Raw genomic sequence first — 24,077 nt, forward strand, 5'->3', positions numbered from 1 at the left:
GTAATGACTGGGGAAGGCACTGGCAAACCACCCCGTATTGAGTCTGCCATGAAAACGCTGGAGGGCGTCACCCCAAGGGTCAGACATGACCTGGTGCTTGCACAGAGGATACCTTTACCTTTTTATAACTAATTATCATTCTCAGGTTTTGTTTGGGACTACATACTCCAAAACACCAACTCTGCTTTCATTTTTTAGTGTATCTTCCAATTTCCACATCTTGTTCATTTTTAAAAAGCCAGAGTTTTCAGAAAGAATTGTGACTATTGTTTAAAAAGTTTATGTGATAACTAGGTTGGGGGGAGGAACTAGGTGGTAGAATGGGGGCACCAGAAGAGGGTAGAATTGAAATGGTACCATTTGTGGGGGAAACTCTTTTTGCTGTGTTTGACTTTCAGAAGTGAGAAGAGAAGTGTCTGTTTCACCTGTGAACTCCCAAAAAATCACTTTGTTGCTGCAGTCTCCAGCTGTCAAGTTCATCACGAATCCTGAGTTCTTCACAGTGCTGCATGCAAACTATGTAAGTTCTTTAACCTCCTCTGTCTTGCAGGTTGGTGGTCTTCCCTGGTGTCAGTGCCCAGTGAGGGTTTAATTTCTTGAGCTCCAAAGGTTTAGCAGAGTGATGTTTCTAAGGCCCCTGTCTCCTGGTGGAAAGTCTGGTTGTTGTAGTCAACTTATGGTGACCATGTAGGATTCTCAGGGCAAGAGACCAACAGAGGTGATCTGCCATTGCCTTCCTCTGTGTAGCTGCTCTGGACGCCATTAGTGAACTTCTGAGAGATCAGGCTGGCCTGGACCATCCAGCACAAGGCAGGCTACAGCTAGTATTTCTGTTTGTGTGATTTCTATTTGTCCTGTCCCATTTAGCTCCTCTGGCCTATTCAGCAGGTCCACCCAGGAGCCAGTTCATCTCCACCTGAATTTGTCGACCTGAATGATCACACAGGAGCTTGTTCCCACCAATTTTCAGCAGTAATGTGTACAACTACAGGCCCCATCACATATACCGCCTCCTCATTCAGAGCACTAGATTTGTGTAATTTGTGGAACTAGGTTTGTGGAACTTTCCTGTTCTCAATAATATTTTACCCACTGGAAGAATCATTAAACTAATATTTCATGAAACACAAACCAAGAATTGTAAAGAACAGATACTCCTGTTTGATTCTGGAGAGTTTTTATAGAAGCTCAAGGTGAGAACCAGTTATTGGGGGGAGGGTGAAAGGCTTTTCTGGAAAATAACTTGCCTGGTCCAATCACAGTTCCTCTGCAAAGTGCATCCATGAGACCTTTTAGTAGGTTCTAGGGTACATATCTGGCCCTGACCTGGCTAACCCAGGGTACCCCCATCTCATTAGATCTTGGAAGCTAAGCAAGGACTTAGATGAGAGACTGCAGGGCCTCTCCATTTTAAGCCCTGGGCCTACAAACCACCTCTGATTGTCTAATTCTAGGTTGACCATTATTTCATTTACACGCGTTCTAGGTTGCACATTCTTTCAGTAGATGAGGCCCAGCACCTGACTATTACCTTGCACAAGCTTTGTACATCCTCATAAGCAATCTGAAGAATAACCTGAAGTGCAGTAGGATTCTGCGGCAAATGTTAAGGAATTCCCACTAGTTAACTGTTGTGGAAGAGTGAGGAAGTCTAAAGGCTACTCACTCGGAGATTAATAGGATCTGTCTAACTCGTCTCTCCCACTGTTTTGACAGAAGTCTACTTTATTTTTATAATTGAACAGACAGAAATGAAATAACAGTGAGAAAATCAGGCTTCCTCAGAGGCAGGACGCTGGAATGCCTCATACAGACATATCCCGTAGTTGCTCAAGATCCAGCTTTGTGTATTTGGGGGAATCAAATACCATGTAGAACAGTGTTCCGCAACCCCCGGGCTACGGACCAGTACTGGACCATGGAGCCCTTGGTACCAGGCCATGGCAGGGGGGAGGGACCCACCGGTGTGTCGGCACCCACGCCTCCCTCTCCTCCCCCCCCGGTCCTGGGGCCTCCCTCTCTCCCCCCCCTTGGTCCCTGGCCCGAGAAAGGTTGGGGACCACTAAGACATCCATGTTTCAAATGTCCCTCTTGAGCGCTGAGTAGCAGATCTAATATCAAAGAGAGCATCAAATTAACATGAACCCCTTTTCTTTTTACGAAGCTGAATCTGGATTCTGCTATAGAAGCCAGAATGACCTGCTGAAACATCTGTTAAGGCAGCCATACAAATTCCATGTGTGTTTAAAATAATAAGCCACATAAATTCAGGCTTAATGTGGTTATAGTATCTTAACCTCAAACTCCAATTAAAATTTAGAAGCATTAATTATGGCCATGAAATTCGAGTTGGAAAATATTAAACAGCAGCTGGTGCTGAAATGGAAAACAAGTCTCCTATTTCCTTGAAAGCTTTATTTAAAAGAAAACCCATGAAATTCTTGGGTTCTCTTTTTAAGGTGACAGAGAGCTAATAAATGTTTAGCTAACTGGTACTGGTGCAGCCAAACTTACAATTACCTTGCAAAGCTAAAGTCCTGCGTTTCTGCAACCCACACTCAATGGCAAATGACCGCATGCACAGGACTTGACTTGCACATTTTCAGAACATGTTATCGTATTATGCAAAATCTGCAGGCAGGATGGAAACCTTTTGGTTTGACCTATTCCCTTTGACCCCAAAGAAGGAAACACATTGGATATGTGGAGCTTAAATGCCTTTCAGAAAAGAAATATCGAGCAAATATCCCAAATAAACCAATCAACTCCCAGCAAATATTCAGAATAAAAGGCATTTGCCTAAAGTATCATGAAAACCTGTTTTGTGAGGCCGTCATCCAAGTCTTAATACCAATCTGTGGGGCGGTTTGTGTTTCCCATAGAGAGTGTGCACTATGAAGACGGTTAGTGAATAAGGTGTCAGTTACCAATCTGTTTTCTTGTTAGAATCAAACACAGTATCCCAAAATCCCCTTTGAACCTCTTAAATCAAAGGTTAGGTCAGTGGTTCTCAACCTTCCTAATGCTGTGACCCCCTTTGGGTCACTGAGGATGTGGCGGCGGTGGCCACAGTGACCTAAAGGGGGTTGCAGCATGAGGAAGGAAAGGAAAGGGGGAAAGGAGGAAGGAAGGAAGGAAGGAAGGAAGGAAGGAAGGAAGGAAGGAAGGAAGGAAGGAAGGAAGGAAGGAAGGAAGGAAGGAAGGAAGGAAGGAAGGAAGGAAGGAAGGACGATGTAGGCTTGAAGGCGATGTAGGAAATGCTGGGGCTGTTCCCCCCCAATTCCACCCAAAGGTGTCCCTTCTACCTGCCGGTGCAGCCACCTGAATGGGAGTAGGTGGGTAGCCAGTGGTGAGGCCTCGCATTTTGGGTCCCCCTCTCTCCCAGGCCCTTCTCCCTTCCTCCCCATGGAGGCGGCCCCCCACCCACAGTGCCTAGGCTGAGGCTTGCCGCCCAACTCCCTCCCAGCTCCCACCCACCAGTGGTGGCGGCGCAGCGGCAGCCTCGGCAACCACTGGGAGAACAGTCAGTTGACCCCCCTAGGGGTTGTGACCCCCAGGTTGAGAACCACTGGTTCAGGATGCATTGCCTACACTGGTTGTGTCATAGCGATGAAATTAGATATTGTCCTGCAGTTCCCTCCCTTGAATAAAGCTGGGAAGTGGTATGCTGGCAAAATTCCACCCATCATCCCTAAGGGGTCAAGGGGTACTGTACATGAAAGCCTTATCATCTGTACATGAAAGCCTTATCTAAATGAGATGTTATTTATTCTACAGACTGTCAGACAAACTAGGGGCTTGTAGTTGTATTTTTCATTCTTTCAGACAAATGTTTTTCATATGGATGAGTCACACTTGCTCTGCAAAAGATTGTAGGGTTGATTTATGTTTGCAATAGTGTGAACTTTCCCCTTCCTTCTTCTTCTTCTTCTTCTTCTTTTTTTTACCTCCAGAGTGCCTATCGAGTCTTCACCAATAGCACCTGCTTAAAACATATGATTCTGAAAATCCGCAGGGACGCTCGAAACTTTGAGCGGTATCAGCACAACAGGGACTTGGTAAATTTCATCAACATGTTTGCTGACACGAGACTGGAGCTCCCACGGGGTTGGGAAATCAAGACAGACCAGCAAGGCAAGGTACAAGAAGAAGCAAATGAAAAATTATGTCACTGTCTTCAGGAGTTTACCTGGTTTATAATACATCTTGAGGATGACCAAGAATGCGTTTTGGGGTGTTAAAATCTGTTAATCTTTATGTTTTGCTATTACGCAGAGGCATGCTACTGCTGTAACTTATCTGTTTAAGTTCAGCGGCCCCCAACATGGTGCCTCTGTGCACCAAGACACCTTAGGTTAGGTGGGGCATTCCTGCATGGGGGTTAGGTGGGGCTTTCTTGGCTGTGCAGATTAAAAGGAGCTTCTGCCTGAAATGTCGGAAGAGTTGCTATGAGAGTTGTAACATAACCTCCATCTCAGCTTTTTTTATGGTTGGCCCCACCTCCTGTGACAGCCATTTTGTGATTGCACCCGCCACCCTTTGTCAGAATCCCAAAGGTGGCCCACAAGCAGAAAAAGGCTGAGGACCCCATTCTAGCTCATATCGGTCAAAACATCTGGGACCTTATTGGCCACTTCTGTCACCTGCTCCATGCTGAGCAGATAGCTGCAATACCATCCATTGGCTGTCTGCCATAGTGGGCTGCAGAGCAGCAAATCTTCAGCCCCCTCTTCTAACCCCCCTGCTGTACTTTAACTCCCCATTGGTCACAGATGGAAGAAGGTATCAGAGCTGCCATGTAGTAGCACAAATAGTAAGTTACCTGCATCTCACTTACAGACTCCCCAATTTTGGAATGTTTGGTACCTGACGCAATAACTGTGGAATCTTGCTCTGAAATCTAGGCAACCACCCCCAATCCGAAGCCTTCATGTGGCACACAATCCCTACTTGGGTCTGAGAGGCAGTGGTTAGTGTAAGCCACATCTGCTGCTTTCTCCCATGCTAATGGCTCCAACACTCACCTGGTTTGCTAAGGTAGAGCAGAATGGTCTCGTGTGTTGTTGTTTGGTACATGGGCAAGGCTAAGGCAGATACCAAAGAGCTGAGACAGTTTGAGTGGGTGGTGGAGTAGAATCTAGAAGTTCTTCTGAAATGCACGTGTCTGGTGAAGCCTTGGGAGAAACCCAAGAATTATAATACAACACTATGCTCTATGTCAGGGGTAGTCAACCTGTGGTCCTCCAGATGTTCATGGACTACAATTCCCATGAGTCCCTGCCAGCATTTGCTGGCAGGGGCTCATGGGGATTGTAGTCCATGAACATCTGGAGGACCACTGGTTGACTACCCCTGCACAGTTAGGGAAAGCAGGATCGTGCCCGCTTGGCCAACCCATGTGGTGCCTCTGTGAGTAAAATATGTCCACTTGTTATTTCCACCACAGTCCTTCTTTGTTGATCACAACAGCCGGGCTACCACTTTCATCGATCCCAGGATCCCCCTTCAAAATGGCCGCCTCCCCAATCATTTGACCCACAGACAGCATCTTCAGCGACTCCGTAGTTACAGTGCTGGCGAGGTAATGTCTTTCTTCTCAACAATGGAGTATGGTTTCTGGATAAATGGTGTAGCGATACATGTATTGTTTTGAGAATTCACTTTGAGAACCTTTTCAGGTGAAGCATTCATGAAGATCTTAAATAACATTGGGTGTGAGGGTGATTCAGCTGCGACATCTGCTACTCCATTGATCGCCATGGTTGACTGGGTTGATCTGGCTGGGTAGGCGGGCATGTGTGTCCCTCCCAAACCTGCGTGCTTGGAAGAAGAGGATAACTATCCCAGATAGCAGGAATGTACTGTTCTTTGGTCAAGGGTACAAAATAACATTGGAGAGAGAATTGTGCCCTGAGGTACTTTACATCGGGGTCCATAACGGTCCATAACGGGCTGACTGTTCCTCCCCAATAAGCATATGTGGCTTGAAACATAGGTATGGGGGGAATGCATGTTTTTGTCAACTTCTTCCTAAATCTATCCAGTATACTGCTTGGAAACAGCAGTCAACTTCACATAATTTTTAAAAACATGTATAATTAAGCCATTCTTTGGAAGGATATCTGTGAAGGCATCTGAGATGTCTGCCCGCCATCTCAATATTGTGATGGTGGTAGAAAGTGCCATCAAATTGCAGCTGATTCATAGCAACCCTGTAGGGCCTTCAAGTCAAGGGATGTTTAGGGGTGGTTTGCCGTTCCTGAATCCATATTCTAAGCCTGGACTTTCTTGGTAGTCTCCCATCCAAGTACTAACCAGGGCCAACTCTGCTTAGCTTCCAGGATCAGCCAAGATCTGGCCAGCCTGGGCCCTTCAGATCAGCACGCCCAATATCTTATCTGCATGTTTCCCCCTGTGAAGCAAATAGTATTTTAAAGAGAGGGATACCACAGCAAAATAGTGCAGGGGGGAAGGGCCCTTCCATGACATCCTTTTCTTGACACTCTTTGTGTTCCTTACAACCACTTTGGGGAAAAAACATCCCAGGAAGAACTCATTGTGGTTCTTCCACTGCCTCATCTAGTTTGGCAAGGACACAAAGGGAAAAGAAGTACAGTAACAGTAAAGAAAGAAGTGTGAATTCCCCGTTTGCTTTTAAAAAATAAATGAAGATACAAGGGTTGGTGGCAGCGGCAGATGCTAACCTTCGGCTCAGCTTTAAATACCTTTTAAATGGAGTTTTCTTTGTAGCTTTTTTATCTTGTAAAGGGATTACAGCAGATTCATATCTGTTTGCTCGCGGGTGATTTATCGGCTGGTTGTCAACAGCAGATGGTGGTAGGTTTTAAATCTTACTAACTGACTGCAGGGTCAGCGCTAGCATTGCGTGGACTACAGACTTGTTGTCCAGACTCCCAGCATCTGGAAGGTAGAGAAAAAACCAGTTGCAGAGTGGGGATTCTGTCATGCGCATGGGAAATCCTTTGCACCAGCGGTCTGTAAAACTGGCTTCTCCTCTACACCTAAAAGCTCCAGGCCAGAGAAGAATCCATGCTTTCCCCATTAGTAGATGGTCTCCTGCTGCAGTGAACAGTGATATGCGGCTGAAAACAAGCTAGTTTAGGAGGCAGGAAATCACAGGGTATGCTCCTTGCCTGGATGGGTGGTGATGGTGGCAGTCTTTGGGATGGATCCAGCCAGCTTTTCACTCTGTCTTGCCCAGTTCTCCTCCTTGCTATAGTCTGCACATCCCATTAGACTCAGCAGAGCCTCTCTTTTTTTATGGTGGTTAAAGGCCCAGGTGAATGGGGACGCCAGAACCATTTGTGAGAAAAGTAGCTCCTATCTGCCCACATCTTGCAAAATGAGGGCTTCCAGTTCACAGTGGCTCTTGCCTACCTTGCAGTCTTATTTATTTATTTTATTTATTTATAATTGGATTTATATACTGCCATTCGCCAAAAGGTCTCACGGCGGTTCACAATAAAATATAAAATCAAAGTAAAATCACATAAAATCCCATAAAAACCCCATTGGTCTTGCCTCACTCAAGGTCAAAGTGGTCCCCCCCTCAACTGTAGGCCCACAAAAACTTTCCCTGGTCAGTCCACCCTGTTTCACCAGCAGAAAAACCTGTTGGATTCAACCCAATATATCTGAGGTCAGCAGAAGGGGCCTTTGATGTCAATGGATGCTTTCTTAGAGAACCCCCTAGATATGTCCTCTTGATTATACATTCAGTATCATTCATCAAGGAGCTTGGGCTGTTCTTCAGCAGCACTAATTATGAACATAAGGGCACCACTTCTGTTCACAGATTTCAGTATTCTCTACATTCAGAGGCATGAATCCTCTGGATCCCAGAGCCAGGAGACATCAGAGGAAGGCCTCAGCCTATCTTCCCTGTTGTTAGTCATCCAGAGGAACTGGATGCCACCATGTCAAACAGGATGCTGGACTAGATGGACTACTGATTTGATCCAGCAGGGCTTTTTAAATGTTTTTATAAAGGCCTCAGCCTCTATGCCATGTTGTTGGCTATCCAGAGGACCTGGTTGGCCACTGAATGAGACAGGATGCTGGACTAGATGGACTACTGTTCTGATCCAGCAAGGTTCTTCTTAAGGCCTCTATGCTCTCCTGTTGGCCATCCAGAGGAACTGGTTGGTCATTGTGTGAGACAGGACGCTGTACTAAGTGGACTATTAGACTGATCCAGCAGGGCTCTTCTCATGTTCTTATGGAGTTTGAAATAATGAAGAAACAGCATTGTGTGGAGGCCAGAGCCTTAAGTTCTAGTAAGCTTTGTGGCTTTGAAATTCAGAAGAGCTATCTGCTGGAGGCTCGCTTCTGCAATCTTTTCCTAAAGGTTTTTGTACCACTTCGTTAATCCTCATGTTGTACATAAAAACATTCAAACACAATGGCCAGCATCTTGCTCTCAGCTCAGCAAAGTGTGGAGCCTTTCTCCAGCCTGAGTCTTCTTCCAGTTTGGTGTAGTGGTTAGGAGTGCGGACTTCTAATCTGGCATGCTGGGTTCGATTCTGCACTCCCCCACATGCAGCCAGCTGGGTGACCTTGGGCTCGCCACGGCACTGATAAAATTGTTCTGACCGAGCAGTGATATTAGGGCTCTCTCAGCACCACCCACCCCACAGGGTGTCTGTTGTGGGGAGAGGAATGGGAAGGTGACTGTAAGCTGCTTTGAGCCTCCTTCAGGTAGGGAAAAGCGGCATATAAGAACCAACTCTTCTTCTTCTTCTTCTTCCAACTTCTTCCACCATCGGCTCTCTAGGCTGGAGGAAGTTCAGGCTTTACTGTGTGGAATGGCCAGGTACAGACCCCTGGGAATAACTCCTCTGAGACTGGCCGAATTGTGTCTACAATATTTTGAGAGACTAATCCGCAAAACAAGCATCTTGGTGTTGCTTGAATAGCAGAAAGCACACAGCCAGTTTACGTTTTCACTCACTATTTAATGAATGCTTTTTGTGAGTGCCAAAGTTTTTCTCGCTTAACACAGATATTGATATATTGGCCAGTCCCTCTATGCTGTGTAATCTCCTTTGCAGAGGTGACTGGTCGGTCACATTTAACAACTGTTCTGTTTTTAAGTTCATAGCCAGTTTGAAAAGTTGGTGCTTGTCTGTGTTATTTGGGTTGGACTGGCATGCACAAAAAGTTGGACTTCGTTCTGACTTCTAGATTGGGTGCTTTCCTCCTCCCTCAATTGAATCTTGCAGTAAATGATATTTAAAAAAATAAATACTGACCACTAAAACTGAGATCCTGTGCACCAAAACAGTGGCCTCAGTCCGTCTTTGCACACTGCATACTAAGGCAGCAGCAGAAAAGGCTAATATAGCCTTGGGGGATATCAGTAGGAGCATACTATCCATCTAGCAAGATGGCATCATTCCCCTGTACACTGCATTGGTCAGGCTGCACCTGGAGTACTGCGTGCAGTTCTGGAGGCTTTGCTTCCAAAAAGACCAGGTGCAGAAGAGAACGAGGAGGATGTTCCAGGGCCTGGGGACCGAGCCGCATGAGGAAAGGCTGAGGGACTTGGGAATGTTCAGTTTGGAGAAGAGGAGACTGAGAAGGGGGACATGAAAAGCTGTTAAAGGAGGGCAGGAAGCTATTCTTGTTGGTAGCAGAAGACAGGACTCAGGAGCATGAGTTTAAATTATGGGCAGAAAGATACCAGCTGGATATTAGAGGGGAAATTGTTTACAGCAAGAGTAGTTCAGCAGTGGAACAGGCTGCCTAGGGAGGTGGTGAGCTCCCCCTTACTGGCGGTCTTCAAGATGTGGCTGGATAAACACTTGCCTGGGATGCTTTTGGCTGATCCTGCATTGAGGATGGGATTGGACTAGATGGTCTTCACAGCCCCTCCCAATCCCATGGTTCTGTGATTCTATACAAAGCCCTCTTTAGAAACAGCAGTATTGCAGATCAAGGTTTTAACAGCCTCATACATCCACTTCCAGCAAACAGCTGATCAAGGAGAATACTTTTCTTTCTTTTTTAAAAAAAGCAATCTGTGTCCACGCTTAACTGGCCTGGCCTGTTGCAAAATATATTTCTACTTTTGGTGAAGAATATACCTGAGAGCCAGTTTGGTGTAGTGGTTAGGAGTGCGGACTTCTAATCTGGCATGCCGGGTTCAATTCTGCGATCCCCCACATGCAACCAGCTGGGTGACCTTGGCCTCGCCACGGCACTGATAAAACTGTTCTGACCGAGCAGTGATATCAGGGCTCTCTCAGTCTCACCCACCCCACAGGGTGTCTGTTGTGGGGAGAGGAAAGGGAAGGCAATTGGAAGCCGCTTTGAGATTCCTTCAGTTAGAGAAAAGCGGCATATAAGAACCAACTCTTCTTCTTCTTCAGTAATATCAGGGCTCTCTCAGCATCACCCGCCTCACAAGGATGTCTGTTGTGGGGAGAGAAAGGGAAGGAGACTGGAAGCCACTTAGAGACTCCTTCAGGTATAAGGACCAACTCTTCTTTCTTCTTCTTGTATCACACTTAGCTGGATGGAGCACCTGGGACCCACGTGTAGGCAATACTGCGACCCTGACCAAGATTATCTTTCATCTAATAACATACAATTGTCACAGTTTTCAAATCCTGTGTCAAAAATGTGATCAATCACCATCAAGCCCTTCTCCTACTCTGACTGCACAACCTTGACCAAGAACCATGACTTGTCTTGAAAACATATTTCAAAGATTGATTCCACTGGGTCGTCCAATGACCCACAACAACATCTCTTTTTCATTCTAGGCATCAGAAGTTTCTCGCAACAGAGGAGTGTCTCTGTTGACCCGACCGGGCAACAGCCTGGTGACAGCGATTCGAAGTCAGCATCATCATGAGACATTACCTCTAGGTGAGCTTTCTTGCCTTGGGAGGAGTTGGCGTGAAACCCTGTTGCAGACATGTCTCATCACCAAATGAAAAGGGCTCTGTAATTCTCTGACATTTATAAATGGGTGCCCTTTTATTATTGCCACAGCTGTAGATTCAGTTGCAAGGTGTCAGACCCAGGGGATTTGGCCCCTGTTCTTCCTATGGTGCTTGGAGTGGTGTCTGATTGGTCATGGAGGGAAACAGGATGATGGCATTGATGGCCTTGAATAGATCCATTGGCATTTGTACATTCTCATTGAAATGATACATCGGGTTGAAAAAGGGGATCAGGAGAGCTCCCCTCCCATGGAGTTAGGGCTTGGTGGTGGTTGGGACTGTCACTAGCAGCCAACTTAACAGCATTCCGGTGAGGTTTTCAAAGCAAGAGACCAGTGCAGGTGGTTTGCCACTGTTTGGCTCTGTAGAGCAGCTCTGGACTTCCTCAGTGATCTTCCATGCAAGTACTAGCCAGGCCTGACCCTACTTAGCTTCCGAGCCAGTCGAGATTAGGCTGGCCTGAGCTATCCCGAGCAGGACAGTGTGGTGGAATCTATTTGCAGTTGCTAATAAAATAGAACGCACATTCTCTATGAACATGCCACAAGGAGCATGTGCAAGAAGGAGCATTGTTTACCCACAATGCAGCCCCCTTCTCTGTCTTTTTCCCAGACTCTCAGATATTATGTCCTAGCAGGGACTGACATTCGGATGAGGGCCACATGCAGACATGGCAGTCATCCATCTCCGTGGGCAGATAACTGACACAGGCATCATTTAACATTTACATTACTTAATACATACATTAGCAAATTGATTTAGGATGCTTAGGGCTGATCCTGCGTTGAGCAGTGGGTTGGACTAGATGGCCTGCATGGCCCCTTCCAACTCTATGATTCTGTGATTCTATGATTTAATACACTGCCTGTTCTCTCGCAGCACACTGTACTGCAATGCCACACAGTTTGAGAAGGAAAGACAGAGATGGAACGATGAATAGATTTATCTGATAAAATGCCTACCTAGGATGCGTTGGGTTCTCCTTGCTGAATCACGTTTGGTGAATCCTAGTCAGCAGCTTATTTCTCAGAGTCTAAGGATGTGTCATTTCTTGTTAAAGTATATTTATGATTGTGTTGTGGGTCCTTTCTCTGTTTCAGCATATAATGACAAGATAGTTGCATTCCTACGTCAGCCCAACATTTTCGAAATGCTGCAGGAGCGTCAGCCAAGTTTGGCACGAAACCATGCACTCAGGTACATTATGTCGCAGCTGGCAGTCAAGTTATACGTGAGATGGGAGATCCAAAAACGGAAACTCCCACTGCTTTAATGGCTGAAGGTAGCCACAAGTGGGTGGGATCTGGAGAGGAACCATGTTTTCAGGGTGGAGGAAGGGCTTTTCCCTGTGTTGTGCCCTGATCTCATGTGCTCCTCCTGAAGTGTTGCTTGCCCCACAATGGAAAGCCTGTGCAGATACTGGTAGAGGTGGTGGCTTGTCCCCTATGAAGAACATGGAACATGGAGTTCATCCACATTCTTCTCCCCACCCTGGTCCCTTTCAGTGTATTCCTGCAAGGGTTATTCCTGGTATTACAGGTTCCATATGGATTAACAGTGGCAGGGGGGCAGTTTAACCCCGTACCTCCACCTCACGGCAGCCCCTCGATTTTGTGTGGTTCCCTCAACCCAAGAAATAAACTTTAGGAGGGTCAAAAGGGACTGCCGTGTCAGGTGAGAAGAGGTGTGCAGAGTAAACCAGTGTTCCATTGATGATGCCATAATGCCACATTGATTTTAGGATTGCATGTTTTTAAGGGTGATGGGAAAACAGCTGTGCAAAGAACAATGTTCATTGTGTAACCCAAACGTTTTGGCCACTATGTGTGGTGACAAAACATGCATTAAAAAGCAAGGTCTGAAAGATGTGTATAACAGCACAAGACAGGGGTAGTCAAACTGCGGCCCTCAAGATGTCCATGGACTACAATTCACCTTAATCCCCTGCCAGCAAAAGCTAACAGGGACTCATGGGAATTGTAGTCCATGGACATCTGGAGGGCCGCAGTTTGACTACCCCTGCCATAAGATATGCCAGTCATTAATAGGGACAGGATTTATTGTGCTTGGCAGGCAAATACGATTGTCTACCATCCCTGAGTCACAGCTTGTGACCCACCAAGCCAAATGCAATTTAAGCTGTCGTGGATGGTTGGACCTATCAAGTCTCAAATGATCCTGGCCTGTGCTACATTCTCAGTAGGAAGAGGTCAGAGCACTGGAGCACATTGATTACTACAGGGGTAGTCAAACTGCGGCCCTCCAGATATCCATGGACTACAATTCCCATGAGCTCCTGCCAGCGTTCTCTGGCAGGGGCTCATGTGAATTGTAGTCCATGGACATCTGGAGGGCTGCAGTTTGACTACTCCTGAATTACTAGATTTCCTTGTGCAGCCCAGGCAGCCAATAAATTATCCTTCCTAGGAGATTATGGCAGGGATGGCCAAACTGTGCCTCTCCAGATGTCCATGGACTACAGTTACCATGAGTTCCTGCCAGTATGGTTCTGGCAGGGATTCATGGTCACTGTAGTCCATGGACATCTGGAGAGCCACAGTCTGGCCATTCCTGAATTATGGTAATCAAGACTATCCATATGGTCCCATTGAGACTTTCCGGTCTGTCCCCCCATTTTTCCCCTCTACAAAATATTTTAGTGGTCTTCTTGACTGATCTAATTGAGCTCTGAGGGCCAACCAAAAGGATTCTGAGCTGCAGAGGATGACAATTTGCTTCAGCAGGAATGGCAGTCTGCTAACAAAAACCACCGGACAGGGTGAAATAGCTGTTATATTAAAAATGCACATTTCTGTGGCTAAGAAGTTTTATTACCACCATTAAATTATAAGGAAAGAAATTCCATTACGGGACTTCTCCTTCCTTACAGAACAGGAAATACTTTAACCCTTCACTTTTAAAGCAGAGAACAGACCCAAATATTACAAATCTGAGACAGTTCAGGAGGAACGGTTTGATCCAGTCTTCTTTAGGTCATTTAAAAAAAAATAATTTTTGGGTTGCTAGTGGCCAGCAAAAAATCTGATTTCAAGTTCTCCTTGGCTCCTCATTCCATCATGCCCATAACATTAATCATGCAGTCAGTAATCCCGAAGACTCTGAACCATATTTCTTGCTGCATTGCTCTTTGCAGGCAAACTTCTCAGAACAAGTCTGAGGGCAGACAGGGCCAGCCCATCTAGACTCAGCTTTCTCAACCAGGGTTTTGTGAAGCCCTGGGGTTTCTTGATGGCCCCGGAAGGGTTTCCTGAATGGATGGAAGTTAATTAATTTTATATAGATTTTTAAAATGTTATTAAATATTTATATGGTGATATGAAGAGATATCATCATGTTGACCTGCCCCCCACCCCAAAATGGCCAATGATGGGCCTGGAGGGGGTGGGAAGGGGAGGGGCCTTGAGTCAGTGTGAGAAGTTATGCTTCCCAATCATATTCTGCATGACTATACCATTTCTGGGGGTTTTTAAAGCCTGAAGGATGTTTCAGGGGTTTCTCAAAAGTAAAAAAAATGAGAAAGGCTGGGCTCAAGGATCATTCTATGATTCTAGGTTGGATCACCCAGGGCACCAAAATAAACCAGGTTGGCACTCTTCCTACCCAACCCATCTGCACCGGTGCCAAGCGGCTGCTCAAGCATGCCCATGGTGTGCCTGTGCCTTCCGTCCCACCTTCCATGGCAAGGGAGTCATTTGCCTAGGGCACCAAAAATCCTTGGTCCCTCCCTGGTTACCCATTACCCTGTAGCCATGTCTAATGTTAGCCACTTTAAACAAATTAAAATCTGTATATATGGATTCGCAACCAGCCAACACAACGTTTGACATTCCAATAAAAAAGAAAGGTAGCCCCTTTTCTGCTTAGCGTTGCTTATCTCCAGGTGGTGGCTGGATATCTCTTGGGATTACAGCTGATCTCCAGCTGGAGAAAATGGCCACTTTGGAAGGTGGACTCAAGGGCATCCTTTCCCACTGTAGACCCAGCCCTCCCCAGGCTCTACACCCCCCCCCCCAATCTCCAGATTTGCAGTGGCAAATCTGTTATTATTCCATAGTATAATTGGGAGGAGTAATTTCTGCAGGGGAGTTGGGGGGGACATGGGAGGACCTTTACCTCCCAAGGGCTGCTTTTCTACCTGCAACTCCCTTCTACAAAAAAAGTGACCCTACGTTCAGGCTGATGGATCCATTGTCCTAATACAGGTCATTTTCTTCTTCGACACATGGGTGTGCAAAGGCAGTGTAGTTATGTTGTGAGAAATGTATTAGAAGCTAGAATAGAAACAAATATTCAACATCTCTTCCCCCCCCCCCCCAGGATAAAAAACATACAGAGAAGCAGTCATTGGGCAATGCTGCATAGAGAGAAAAGCCCCAGTATGCAGAAATTTGCCAACCTTATTCCACTTTCTTCAGCAGCTTTCGGCAACTTTCTTCGTACCTCTGTCTCGTATCTTTGGGTGTTAAACCATGTGTTTTTTTTTCACAGCCCTCTGTTTCATTAGCCCTTTCCTGCCTCAGCTCTTTGGGTTGGATCAAGGCAGAAACTTCTGCTAGCAGGAGCTGTGGTTGCTACCCATTTCTCCTTCCTGCTGCAGATCCCTTATTTTCCCCTCATTACACTCCTTTGGGGTCTCCTGTCCCCCCGGGAACAGCATTTTGAGAAGAACAATGGGCTTCGGTGGGGAGAGGGAGGGTGGAAAGTCCTTTTCCTCTGAGGAAGTGCCTTCCACTAGCAGAAATTCCAACCCTTCCCTCTGCTTTCTGTTTCTCATCCTCCCATTCTCTACACCCTTTCTTTTGCTTTCTTCTTCTAGCTCCTTATCTCCCTCAGCTTCTGGGTCCTTGTTCTGGTCTTCATCCTTCTTCACAGAGTATCTCCCGACTCTCCCGAGGCCCTGAAGCACGGTGAATTCTCAGCAGACAATTTTCTCTTGATTCTCAACTTTCTGTCAGTTTTGTTTCCCTGAGAAGTACGAGTATTTGTAAACCAGCTCAGCTTTGCCTCCACAAACACAAGACAGCACAAATCATGCAGGTCAAAAGACATATGTAATCCGTAGGAAGTGGTCTGCATGGCAGATTTCTGTTATTCCCTTTTCTGAGATAAATGAAAGTCGTGGGCAGAAGGTAAATATTTGTTTTGGCTTTCTAGTACAACAACCTCTTTTCTGTGTTGTTCGCTCTCCAGGGAGAAGATTCACTACATTCGAACAGAGGGTACGCATGGGCTTGAAAAGTTATCCTGTGATGCAGATTTAGTAATATTACTGAGGTGATTACATTGTCGACAACTTGTCTCACTCTTTTAGTTCAGCTTTTGAGGTCCTTCTTTCAAAAACAGTTCCCTGAACTGTGCAGCAAACACAACCCAACTCAGAGAAATATCCATGCATGCTAAGAGCTCTCCGCAAAAGAATAACCAGGGGAGGGACATGTGTGTCCATATAATCCTATCCATACATCCTGTCAAAGTTCTAATGCTGGGGTAGTCGAACTGTGGTCCTCCAGATGTCCATGGACTACAATTCCCAGGAGCCCCTGCCAGCATTCGCTGGCAGGGGCTCCTGGGAATTGTAGTCCACGGACATCTGGAGGGCCGCAGTTTGACTACCCCTGTTCTAATGAGACAACCTGGTGGTTCACAACTTTGCCTGAACTGCATTCTTATAAAGTAATTGAACCAAACATTTCTCCCCTTTCTCTCTCTCTCTTATCAGCCTTTTTGAAGAAGATATTATGTCTTATATCCCCCTCCAAGCAGCCTTCCACCCTGGCTACAGCTTCTCTCCTCGCTGTTCGCCGTGCTCATCACCTCAGAATTCGCCAGGTAAAGGACCCAACTGCTCCATGTCGAGATTCTTTTCTCCTGTCCAAAGCAAAATGTTACTTTGGTTTCCCATTGTTGTTATAGCTTCTACATGGCTGGTTTCCCCCTGGTGATGGGGGAGAAAATGGCTGCCACCGGGAGGGAATCAGAAAATGGTGACCATGTATTTGGGAAAATCACCAACATGGTGTAGTGGTTAAGGGCCCCCTTGGAAAAAAAAAACATGGAGTACACTGTCCACTGGCTACATTGAAGGAGAGCGCACTAACGCAGCGAGATGTCTTAAGGATTTCCATGCGCTTTAAAAGCTTTTCATGTTTATTTTTATTAATGTTTAACGAACCACTATTGTTACTGTGTTATTGTTGGACACCGTCCTGAGCCACGCGGGGAGTGGTTATATAAATGAAATAAATAGTAAGAGCATCAGCCTCTAATCCAGAGCACCAGGTTCAATTCTCCAGTTTCTCCATGCGCAGCTAACTGGCTGACCTTGAGTTACAGTTCTCTCAGAGCTTTCTCAGCCCCACTTATCTTGCAGGGTGTCTATCGGGAGGGAGGGAGGGAAGGTGATTTTAAGCCGCTTTGACACTCGATAGTTCAAAGTGGGGTATAAAAAACAGCTCTTATACTTGAGAAGGATTGAGTTTCAGTGGAGAATCTGTTGGGGAGTGGAGGTGACAGCACAGAACTATTTCTTTGGGTGGTGAAAAGCAGGGTATAAAAACCAACTATTCTTCTTCAGTACAGCCATCCAGGCTTTGTAGCCGTCTTTCCCAAAATTTTGCAGCTAAGCAGGTTTAAGAGAGATCAGAGGGAAGCTGCGGGGATGCACAAAATGCTGTACATTGTGTGGGGAGACAAGAAAGTCACCTCCCAACAGCATTGAACCTGAGGCAGATAAGCACGTGGAAATGGCCCCAATCTTCTGTCTCAACCTGGCTACATTTTTTCCCCCTCTCCAGTGATAGAAATGTGCAAATAGATATTGAAATGTTCTTACAATTTCCTGTGACTGTCATAGTGTAAACTGTTGCTGAGTGAATACAATGAAAATGATATTCTTCCTGTAACATAGAGAGCTTCACAAAGTAAAATTCTGCCCCCACTTTATCTTCAAGATGAAGAAATAGAAATGACTGCGATAATATAAATATTTTTTATGAACTACATGCATAGTCACAGATTGTGTTACTAAGCAGGGGTTTTTGCTGCCATGGGAGATTGCTGTGCTTTATGAATTAGACATTCCAGATCTCAGGAAGGGGTCTCCGGAGTACACTGTTCTTTGAATACTCATAACATTGAACATTTCAAGATTATCCAGGCATATGGATTGCCCACTAGGGTGACCCTGTGTCTGGAAAAGAGAATTCTACGTGTGAAGAGTACACATCCATTTTCTTCTTCAAGTTTACCTGAATTTTCAAGAGGACGTTTGTGTTGTGGATAAAAGTTGCAGACAGTATTTTCTTATCTTTGGAGCCTTTCCAGAAGCACATGAACATGCACAAAAAGGGCAACTTAACCTAAGTTTACCTGGAGATTTCTTCAAAAAGAAATAGGGTTTAAAATGTAGTATTTTCTATTCTTGAAAATGTCTGCCCCTTTCTTTTGTCCCCTCCCAAGTTATTTGAGAATATAAATGCAGTATTAAAACAAACTCTAAATGCATTAAAAGCAAGAAAACAACAGAATAAAACAATAAACTAGGTTAAAACACCAGCAATAAAAACAGTCTGATAAAAGTTACAAGTTCCCCTTTATTGTTTCCTAAATATTCTGTGAAATAACCAGTTGCATATTGCCCTTTTTAAAGTCAAACTGGACCCAATTGGGGCAGCCATAAGTTCAATTATCTGTTCTCTTGATATTTAACCGTGGCTGGGTCTAGTTTTGTCCTCAAAAGGGATGCATGAATGCGGATAGCCGAGCTGTCCCCAGATTCCTTCCCCATACTCTGTTGCTGTGGGCATGACTTTTTCCTGTCTGCTGAATAAAGAATGTGAAGAGATAAAGCAAGAGAGGTTCAGCTTAGATATACAGAACTAACCAGCTCTGCCTGGAAGGCTCAATGGGTATGCCATGGGTATAAAAATCAAAGAGGGGGAGTTGGTTGTGGGGAAGGGGGGTCCAGGCTGTCTTTGCAGCTCCTGACCTTCTTTCTTGGCTACATGAGGTGGAACTGCCATTGTAGAAGAAGAAGAAGAAGAAGAGTTGGTTCTTATATGCCGCTTTTCCCTACCCGAAGGAGGCTCAAAGCGGCTTACAGTCACTTCCCATTCCTCTCCCCACAACAGACACCCTGTGGGGTGGGTGAGGCTGAGAGAGCCATGAGATTACTGAAGAAGAGTTGGTTCTTATATGCCGCTTTTCTCTCCCCAAAGGAGGCTCAAAGCGGCTTACAGTCGCCTTCCCTTTCCTCTCCCCACAACAGTCACCCTGTGGGGTGGGTGAGGCTGAGAGAGCCCTGATATCACTGCTTGGTCAGAACAGTTTTATCAGTGCTGTGGCGAACCCAAGGCCTCCCAGCTGGCTGCATGTGGGGGAGTGCAGAATCGAACCCGGCATGCCAGATTAGAAATCCGCACTCCTAACCACTACACCAAACTGGCTCTATAGTAGTAAAGGTGGTGGGGGGAGCAAAAGGAGGGCAAAGAGTGTGTTGGTGATGTCACTTCTGGTGACATGTCACTTCCAGGGGACGTGACAAGGAGGTGTGGCCAGCTGACATTACTTCCGGGAGGCCTTGAAGCCTGGAAATTTACTTCAGGGGTTCCTCCATGGTCAAAAGGTTGAAAAGGGCTGGCTTAATGATGCATTAAAAGATGCAAAATTCAATAGCAGGATCTGAACTTTAGCAAGCTATACATGGTAGTATAGACCATAATCCTTAATAATTTTTCTAATGTACATTGTGAATTGCTTAGTACAGTGCTGCTCTATCCCCTGGCTGGAAAAAACCTCTTGAATAACTTTTGTGGAAAGCCATGAGAGTGGGAGCCTTCTGACCTCCTCAGGCAGGCTGTCCTATAAGATCGGGACCACAACAGAGAAGGCAGGTGTAGACACAATTGTTGATTTTCCCCATTTGCAGACTGGCACCTGCAGGAGACCCTGGTCCAGTGGGTATGATGGGAACTGCCTGACAACACTCTGTAGAGAGAGGATTGAGGTAGTTTCCATGACCTGCCTCTAGTAGCTGGCATTTCCTATTGGAAGCCATCCAAAGCGATAGTCAGAATTCATCAGTGCTTTAGCAATCAATTTGGAAATGGGACCTTTCCCCAAAGAAGTTCTTTGCCATCTTCTGAATCCCAGAGTCAGGAGCCAACATCAGGGGAAGGCCTCATCCTCTATGCCCTGTTGTTGGCAGTGCAGAAGAACTGGTTGGCCACCACATGGGACAGGATGCTGGGCTAGATGATCCAGCGGGGTTTGTCTTATGTTCTTATGATCAGCATTGCGTGCTCTCAGATTCAAGCCCTGGAGCACCTTACAGACCAACAAGATTTTCAAGGTATACATTTCTGAGAGACGCAGTTTCCCTCCTCTGATAACTGAAGGGAGCTTCAACTTTCAAATTCTTTAAAAAATTGTTGGCCCCTAAAGTGCTACTGGCCTCAAAACTAGCTCTTATATTGTAGACCAACCTTCCTGCGGTTGCCCTCTGTTGTGCGGTGTATAACAATCTGCCAACATAAATGAAGCTTCACAAGGATTTCTGCTTTTTCAGGGATCAATTATACCTTCCTACTTTTCAAAACAGATTATAAGGAGCCTGCTATTCTGTTGCTGTACATTGTTGTTTTCCCCTCTATCAAGGAATTTTTAATTTTTAACCTTGCAATGGAGGGCCTTCTGCCAAATGAGTGGCTTTTCTTTTTACGTTGTTTCCTCTGAACCAGATGATGAAAATCCGATTTCACGGCTCCTGTTCGCTTACCCTGAATTAACACAGAAATTGTTTGCCGAAAAGGAATCGGCTGCTTTCAGGGTGTTGGCTTCAAAGCAAAATGACTCCCAAGTGGTGCAAGATGTGCTCTTAATAGGATCACGTTGGGAAAATGCCTTTTTCTCACACACACATAAACCCGGTCACAACAAAGGGATTTTATTATTATAGACAATGTTTGAGACATCGCAAAAAGAAGAAAATGTAATTAAGAAGGGGAAAAGCCATTCCACATGCCCATGATGTGGCTTTTCTAGGTTAGCCTTTTTCAGACATTATATATGAGGGTATCCAGCCATGAGTATTGGGAATCACCTACAGTCTTTCTGAGATGCACACTTGCTATGTCATCTAAATAGGGCACTGCACATATTTTCACCTTTACACTCTTCACCTATTCAGACAACCTGGTGACTGCACATTTCAGGTGAATTGCAGGTAGTATGCACTCCCCGTATGTGCAGTTGGATAACCTTGACGGTTGCATCCAGAAAAGGATGGGTTGTATTCCACCCACACTTCCCTACCAGTGGCAAACCATTACATGTAGTGCAGGTGAAGAAACTAAAGCTGTGAATGCCACATCCTGGCTAAGCAAAACAAAACATTAAGGGGAGCGAGGACATGAATTGACACGGGGAGGCCATTTTTGCCTGCCTTCGTGATGTTAGAGCCCCCAGACTTGCAGCTCAGCATCCAAACCCTGTTCTTTGCCAGAACTTCCATGTGTAGGCCCACTCCTGCTTCTGCATGAGGCCAGTCTACATGCTAAGGGTCTGTGGAAGGAATGGGTTTCTGGATACTTTAACATCTGGCACAGGGGAACCTTAGACCAGTGGTCCCCAACCCTTGGTCTGGGAACCAGTACCGGTCTGTAGATCAGTTGGTACCGGGCCGCAGCTCCTCCTTGTCCTCCTCCCCGGCTGCTGCCTCGAGGGCTGCCCTGCCACTCTGCCGCCAGCTCACCTTTGGTGCTCTCCAGTGGCCACCATGGCTGGGGCTCCTCCTCGGCGTGGCACTGTGCAGCTGCTGCTGGCAGTGCCCCCCAGTGGATGGTGGGAAGTCAGGTACGCCGGCAGGAAAGCAAGTGGAGCAGGGACTCAGGCAGCAGCGGCACCGTCCCTTGGCAAAAGACTACCCACCCCGGCCCTCAGTAAAGTTGTCAAGCGTTTACCGGTCCCCGGTGATAAAAAGGTTGGAGAGCATTGCCTTAGACGATCTTGAAGTCTTGGCCAAATTGCAGCAGGGAAGCAGGACACCAGGCATGACGGTGACATGGGAGGTGACAGCTTTGCCCAAACCCTCTGAGAGTCACTATGAACCCTGTTCATGCCAATGCAATTGTTTAAATCACAGCAGCCGTGTGCATAGCCCCCAGAAGCACTGATTTGTTCGGTTGGCAGCTTTGCATAATCCCAGCCTGGCCACCAGCACCTCCGTATGCTCCTACCGGCAATTGCAGAGGAGCTGCAGACCATCTGAGCCAGGTCTGTAGACTAGGAAACAAACATGCATTGCTTTCTACAGGTGACTGTGCAGAAGACCTCTCCCCCCAATAAAAGGTTTCTTAGCAAATGGTGAGTTAGGACCTTGCATCAGGAGCAAAGTTTCCTCAAGTCTTATCTGCCATTTCCCTCCCTCAGGCTTGCAACGAGCCAGCGCAAGAGCGCCTTCTCCGTACAGGAGAGATTTTGAAGCCAAGCTTCGCAATTTTTACCGAAAACTAGAAGCCAAAGGGTACGGCCAGGGTCCAGGTAAAATTAAGTGAGTATTCAGCATTTGGCTCAATCTGTTGTTTATTATTTTCCCTTTTTGTAAACATTTGGGTCAAGTAGCAGCACGGTTGATGTAAAAGATGAAAAAAGGTTGGAGTGTAAAGGGCACAGGGGGAGAAGCAGGAAAACCAGTTACAAATACCCAAATATTTTCCCCCCTGAGATTAGCCAAATGAAAGTGACATGCTAAAACTTAGTTTGGATAAGATGAATGGTTGAGGATGTAGAGATTCCTACAATCATCTCATGTTCATTGGGGTTGTCTCCCCCCCTAGAGATCCATGTGTGCAGCTTGGACAGTTCTCCGGACCTGGCCTTGGTACTGAATTCCCAGTTGGTGGTTCTGGCCAAGCTGGATGCCTTTTCCCAACTTAGGCTAACATCAGCACCTGCAGCCTTTCCTAGAGAAGTTTGATATTACTGCAGTTGTACAGTGGTGAGTTTAGGGTTGTGCGTGGTGGTGTCCGAATCGGCCGTTTGAGGCCGATTCGGACGCCACCGCACACAACCCTAGTGGTGACTTTGGTGTCTTCCAGGCTGAACTGTTATAATGCACTCTGTGTAGGACTGCTTTTCAAATGTTTTCAGAAACTCAGAGTACTTGCCCTGGTTGTTTGGTCACCTGATATCCACTTTTCATAGAATCATAGAGTCAGAAGGGGCCATACAGGCCATCTAGTCCAACCCCCTGCTCAGTGCAGGCTCAACCTAAAGCATCCACCAGAAGTATCTGTCGAACTGCTGCTTAAAGAACGCCAGTGAGGGGGAACTCACCACCCTGACAACTAACAACATTACTCTCAGTATCAGAAGTGAACTGTGACTCGCAAAAGCTCATACTGAAATTAAAGTTGTATCTGGAAAAGTGTGCATGCAAACAAAAGCTGACACCCAGAATAAAACTCTGTTGGTCTTAAAGATGCCACTGGGCAAACTTTGTTCTGCTGCTTCACATCAACACGGCGACCACACTTGAAAGAAAAGTCGTTCCCCTGTCAGGTGCGGCTGGACTTCTGTTTCATTTTGCTACTGTGGACAAAGGAGCTTCCCCTCTGCAAACTGCCCTTTTCTCCTTGGCATTAAATTAGCAATTGACTCACCCCCGTTTAAGGGAAACCAGGGCTTCTGTCTTGCTTTGGAAAAAAATCCTTGCTATTTCATTGCGTGCTTTCTGAGTATTTTGAGACTTGACCTCTGTAATTTCCTACCGCTGGATTGCGCAGATCACATTCCTGGTTGGGCAGCTGGCTTGCCTCTGTGCACCCTGTTCCAAGAGTTAGCAGGAAGCACATCATGCTCCGGCCTATTCTTCTAAAGCATGTTTGTGTGTGTGTGTGTGTGTGTGTGTGTGTGTGTGTGTGTGTGTGTGTGTGTGTGTGTGTGTGTGTGTGGAATCTGGCTGACTTCAAAGTTCAGTTCGGCTTCTGCCCCAAACCACTTTTGTTCTGGAAATGGATCTGAAATCCAAACAGTTCGGTCCAGATGAGCATCATTAGCAGAATATGCTACCATGGTCCGGCAGAAACT

General features: G+C 46.1%; 1 protein-coding gene across 9 annotated transcripts in view; it reads left to right on the plus strand.

The window, feature by feature from the left end:
- HECW1 (HECT, C2 and WW domain containing E3 ubiquitin protein ligase 1) overlaps positions 1-24,077 on the plus strand; it is a 237,510-nt gene that overhangs the window by 181,864 nt on the left and 31,569 nt on the right. For 8 of the 9 annotated variants that reach the window (XM_077302971.1, XM_077302969.1, XM_077302973.1 and 5 more), the window contains 8 exons: positions 399-520; positions 3,954-4,139; positions 5,447-5,581; positions 10,788-10,893; positions 12,071-12,167; positions 16,182-16,265; positions 16,711-16,820; positions 22,419-22,539. In XM_077302971.1, coding sequence (XP_077159086.1) covers positions 399-520; positions 3,954-4,139; positions 5,447-5,581; positions 10,788-10,893; positions 12,071-12,167; positions 16,182-16,265; positions 16,711-16,820; positions 22,419-22,539 — 961 coding nt within the window. The remainder of the gene's footprint in view (positions 1-398; positions 521-3,953; positions 4,140-5,446; positions 5,582-10,787; positions 10,894-12,070; positions 12,168-16,181; positions 16,266-16,710; positions 16,821-22,418; positions 22,540-24,077) is intronic. The other variant, XM_077302975.1, reaches the window with a different exon arrangement.

The sequence above is a fragment of the Paroedura picta genome, chromosome 11 (assembly GCF_049243985.1).
Source record: "Paroedura picta isolate Pp20150507F chromosome 11, Ppicta_v3.0, whole genome shotgun sequence".
Lineage (NCBI taxonomy): Eukaryota > Metazoa > Chordata > Lepidosauria > Squamata > Gekkonidae > Paroedura > Paroedura picta.